General features: G+C 54.2%; 3 protein-coding genes across 3 annotated transcripts; all 3 read left to right on the top strand.

Annotated features, from left to right (window-relative positions):
• Positions 1–9: 9 nt before the first annotated feature.
• On the top strand, positions 10–1,998 carry TRAVEDRAFT_48921 (uncharacterized protein; the record flags this gene model as incomplete). Its single annotated transcript, XM_008041197.1, has 1 exon — positions 10–1,998. A coding segment is annotated over one exon (1,989 nt), but the record flags the coding sequence as incomplete, so codon positions are not given.
• Positions 1,999–3,552: 1,554 nt separating this feature from the next.
• TRAVEDRAFT_48923 (uncharacterized protein) lies at positions 3,553–4,077 on the top strand (the record flags this gene model as incomplete). The annotated part of the gene is made up of 2 exons (XM_008041198.1): positions 3,553–4,013; positions 4,065–4,077. The coding sequence occupies 2 exons, from the start codon at positions 3,553–3,555 to the stop codon at positions 4,075–4,077; spliced, it is 474 nt and encodes a 157-aa protein (XP_008039389.1).
• Positions 4,078–4,262: 185 nt separating this feature from the next.
• On the top strand, positions 4,263–4,793 carry TRAVEDRAFT_125177 (uncharacterized protein; the record flags this gene model as incomplete). The annotated part of the gene is made up of 1 exon (XM_008041716.1): positions 4,263–4,793. A coding segment is annotated over one exon (531 nt), but the record flags the coding sequence as incomplete, so codon positions are not given.
• Positions 4,794–5,396: the final 603 nt, after the last annotated feature.

Below are 5,396 nucleotides of genomic sequence, written 5' to 3' on the forward strand. Positions count from 1 at the left end.
CCAGGAGTTTATGCTACCATCAAGGAGTGGACAGCCGATGACATTGTAGGACCCATCCAGGACATTGACCTCGCATCAGACAGCAGTGCCTCTGACACCTCAGACAGTTCAGACGACCTGCCCGACTTGGTCACTGACTCAGAGAGCAGCTCGGATGATGACGAGTCCATCCGAACCCCGTCAAATGACTCTGATGATGAGGATAGTCCATTCCTCAATCCTGACACCGACGATGCCGGCTACGATGCAGACGACGAGGACATGGAGAGGTCATGGCACACCCGGATCCTTCCACCACGAGGAGACATTATGGTTCCACTAGCTGGACAGCTGAACACGGTCATAACGCAACCACCGAGCATGAGAGAAGCACCTCAGACACCACAGTTCAGTCACATCTCACAGACTGGACCTACCACAGTTGCTGCGCACCACTCGTTTATGTTCCATGACACCACACAAGAGGAGTTCACCACATTCCTCCTTCCCAACGCCTCTCTTAGCAACCAATTCGGAAGCTACCGTGGACATGTGCTTATCAGCATACTGCCATTCCAGCCAGTACAGCCAAGGGTACCTGTAAACTCGATCACGATTGGAAGTGTAGTCCCGATGGGCCGTCATCACATGCATTATCTGCCACAGCCTCCACCGCTGATCATCCTACGGATTACCATTGGTCACTTGGAGATACCGTTCCTATTGGACACGGGATCACAGGTAGACTGCATCCACACGGACATATACAAGGCTCTGGGAGGATCACTCCATTGGCCCCGCCACAACCTTCGGCTCATTAATGCAAATGGACAGCCACTCAAAGACCGAGGAGTTTGGAGGACACCACTCAAGTTTGGGAGCATCACATCTGTCACGGATCTCCATATCGTCGACAACCTCACCACACCAGGCATTCTTGGCCAGCCATGGCAGCACGGTAACCAGATGTGGTTCCGCCATTCCGCTGATGGAGTCATGATTGGAGTTCGATCCCAGGATGGCCGGAAGACATACGAACTTCTCCTCTCATCACCGCAAGCTCAGCAGATGGCATGGCATCGTGCAGCACAGATGTGTGCCTCTATCAGAAGAGAAGATCCGGACATACCCGTGATGGACTTCTCTGAGACACACCGCCTCCGCGAAATGATGGACCCAACCAAGAAGGATGTAGGCACACAGACGGATGGAACAGACACACATGCGCTTCCAACCATAGCCGAAGAAGCCGGAGAAGAGGACAACATTGAGGCAGACCTGTACGTTCCATCGTACCGGGACCCGTGGGATGTAGACCTCAAGTCACCCCATGAGGATGGTCCAAGTGACACCACCATTGAGAACCGGATGTATCGCGACCTGCTCATCAAGTACCTTGTGGATCATAAGCATGACCAAGATGAGGCCAAGCCATTCATAGACATCCCAGAGGTTCTCTCAGCGGACCGAATGATCCTCAACGAGTCCTGGAAGACATACGGCGTAAAGGATGAGGAGCTATTCCTGCTACGGAACATGCTTATCAAGGTTGACGGAGTGTACCGAGAAGGCCATGCTGCCCTGCACATGATTTACTTCCCGCACACAACAGAACGTGTCAAGGAAGCGGAAGCAGTGGACCGTGCAGTCACACAGAAATCCAGTGATTCCCTTGTACTCAGCAAGCACAACTCACCTGTGTCATCGGAATCACGCTTCCTCCCGCACCTAACCCAAATGGACATAGAGGAGTTCATGGATGAGCTCGAGGCAGACGAACTTAGTGCACACCGACAGCGAGTCAAATGGGTCACCGCACCAGAGGCAGAAGTCTCAGTCTCGCAGACTCTCACCTCACAGACCCTTGACGACCTCAGCATGACAGCCGACACGGACACCGCAGACTCGGACCATAGCATGGATGATGACTGGGAAAATACCACATCCAACGGAGAAGTCACCTCACTTGCTGAAGCACGGAGTACTCCGCCCGTACCGCCGAACTCCCCAGCTCTATAGACCCGCAGTGTTCACCGTGCCCCATCGCGATGCAACCATCTATCGCAATGGAAGCCACTGATGACACACTCGTATTCGAGAGGACACCCAGTGTGCATTCATTGCAAGGGAGGGTTACAGGGAGAAGAGACAGACAACACAGACAAAGTGTACCTGAGCATCACGCACCCGCACTTGCACACACAAGATGTTTACCACTGTCGATTGTCATTAAAAGCGAGTATAAGGGTCATAAGGGTCATTACATGTCGTAAAGAGCCGCAATCAACCGTCTACGGTAGGGGCTCGGTCTATGGAAAGCTAGACAGGGAGTCAGCAGAAGGAGCAACAGAGCACGCGAAGAAGGACATACTTGGAAGGGGACGATGAACAGGGCCCATGGCTCGTTGCCTCCGTCCCTGAGCTCTGGACATCGCCAGATGAAGATGTGCTGCCAAAGAAGTTAGGAGTTGAAGATGGACGAAGAACACACGCGACGCACCAAGGAAAGGAATAAGTTATCACCACCCCAACCGACCATTCTTGAACGGGTTGGCACCGTGTATGGCCATCTGTCCCCAGCAACGTCAAGAACGTGTTACCCACCCTTAGCAGAGGACGTACGAGGTCGGTCGGATCACGGAGTCACTCGTCCCAGGGCTAGGCTAAGGACGAGGCCGTACAGTGGAGGAATGGCCCAGGAGAAGGAGAAAGTGGACAAAGGAAGGAGAGGAGCGCACGACACGCAAGTTATTCAGCACACACGAGCGTCAGTCGGCCATCAGGATTACGCATGGCAACCCAGGCTGTGCCCGGCATCAGCGCATGACCCCGCTCATGGGATCAGAGAAGAGAAGGACATGGAGATCCCGGCGATCAGGAAGCACTGCCCTATTTGGGAGCTGGAGATAGTCGGCGGAGCTCGGACTTACCCGGCGGAGCTCGGCGATAGGTTTACCGCAGCACAGAAGCACGTATGAGATGAAGAAGATGTATCAGAGACGCCCAAGAAGCCTGATGTTTGCCATGCCATAGCCACGAGGGCTTGCGTACTGGAGAATCAGCAAGGGAGTTCCCGGAACACCACGGAAGAAGTAGGAGACACCACGTGCGGAGCCTAGACCATCCCCATCAAACCCGCCCCGACCAGGCCTCAGAGAAGGTTGTCAAAGTCCAGACCCAGTCCATCAAAAATCCCCGATCCTCGATCTCAGTCCTGCTGATCCCAGAGAAGCCTATACTGCACCTATGATGTCACTGTCCCCAGTGCGCGAAGTCCCCCTCCCAACAATGATTTCTGCCACTGTCACCACCCCGCAAGTTCAAGTCTTATGACTGTGGGGCGAACACATACCCAGGACTCTAAACGCAGGTCGTAATTTATGACTGCGGGGCGAGCCGGACCACCCAGCAACCCGTGTCTGTATAGGACGGAGAATGCCGAAGAAGCACACAGCAAGCATCAAGATTTACCATTGATCCCCGATCACGCACGAAGCCGTTTCACAAACACATGTGTACCGGCCACCTCACTCTCCCCGATACCACCATCACTGTTCCCCGACGCGCTCAGACATGCCCCCGATCGTCCCCGCCGAACTCCCCGCCTACTACGTCTTCGCCATGGACGGCTATACAACGCTCGTCTACGATGGCGGCAGAGACGACCACCACGTCTACCTCCACTCGCACATCCGCCTCTTCAATCCGTTCCCAGCCACTCGCCCAATCGGCTTCACGGGCTACGTCGACCGCATCGTGCAGTACCAGCAGGACTTTGTCGTTCTCGCCGTCATCCCGCAGCACCTCCCGCATTGTGTTGTTCAGATGACCGTGCACTACCAGAAGCTCGGAGGGCTGCATGGGTACTTCGCCCTCGCCATGTCCAAGGTCCTCGACATCATGGGGCATCTTGCGCCCAACAGCACCCACACCATCCCCGTCGCCACGGCCATGTACCCACTGGACCCTGCGCTGCGCGGCGAGCACCTTGTACGGATGCCGACGAGTCCATCGAGTGCGCGGATTGGAGTGTGGTATGTCTGCACTGTTCCATATCTATTTCAGCCCGCTTAGTATCCCAGCAGCAGGCAGAAGTAGTATGCGTGTATGACTGGACATTGTACCATATATGTATCCCACGCCGTCCCCGCTACGACGTTAAACTGGCCACCCCCGCACCCGTCGCATTGCAGTGCACCCAAGCAACCCAAAACCAGCAACTTGCCAACACCAGCATTACAAACAAGTCACACCCACCCCGTGCACGCAACATGTCGTACCCTATGGAGAGACGTCCAATTGTCTTTCTCATCATTGAGGATCCACGTGACCTCCTCGATGACTCAGCAACAACCTCAGACACATGCGCCCCAGACCAAGTGTTTGGAGCATACAAGCCAGTCGACCGCAGAGTCAAACCGATACCCGGAGTCTTTCCAGAAGACGCACGTGTTATACGCCAGTTCCCGGAGAACCCCCTGGACACACTGCCATCGCTGCCGAAGCAACCATCCGAGTTTATACCCACCCAGAAGATTACCATGGAGAGAATAGAGGAGATGAAGATCAACAAGGACGGATTCCTATGGCCCGAAGAAGAAAAACTGTTCAAGCACATCTTCCGACTCAATGAAAGGGTACTTGCATTTGAGGAGTCGGACCGCGGAACCTTCCGTGAGGACTACTTCTCTCCCTACATCATACCCACCATCCCGCATGTACCCTGGGTCGAGAAGAACATACCCATTCCACCAGGAATACGCGAGCAAGTCATAGAGCTGATGAAAGGAAAGCTGGAAGCAGGAGTATACGAGCGATGCCAATCCTCGTACCGGTCCAAATGGTTCTGTGTGTTGAAGAAGAACGGGAAGCTCCGATTGGTCCATGACCTTCAGCCTCTCAACGCCATCACCATCCGAGATGCAGGACTCCCGCCAAGTCTAGACGACTTTGTAGAACCATTTGCCGGAAGACAGTGCTACACCGTACTCGACCTCTTCTGGGCATTTGATGCACGCAAACTCGACCCAGTCAGCCGTGACCTCACAGCCTTCCAGTCACCGCTAGGACTGCTCCGGTTGACATCAATGCCCATGGGATTCACCAACTCACCTGCTGAGTTCCAAGCCTGCATGACCTTTGTTCTCCAAGATGAAATCCCGGATGTTGCCAATGTCTTCATTGATGACTTGCCAATCAAAGGTCCCACCACTCAGTATCTCGATGAAAATGGTCTCCCAGAGACATTGCTCGAGAACCCAGGCATACGGAGGTTTATATGGGAGCACGCAAATGATGTCCATCGCATTCTGCACCGTGTCGGACACGCAGGCATTACTTTCTCGGGCCTCAAAGCCCAGATCTGCCGACCTGAAGTCATCATTGTTGGTCAGAAGTGTACGCCTGAAGGACGGAAG

The sequence above is a fragment of the Trametes versicolor genome (genome assembly GCF_000271585.1).
Source record: "Trametes versicolor FP-101664 SS1 unplaced genomic scaffold TRAVEscaffold_7, whole genome shotgun sequence".
Taxonomy (NCBI): domain Eukaryota; kingdom Fungi; phylum Basidiomycota; class Agaricomycetes; order Polyporales; family Polyporaceae; genus Trametes; species Trametes versicolor.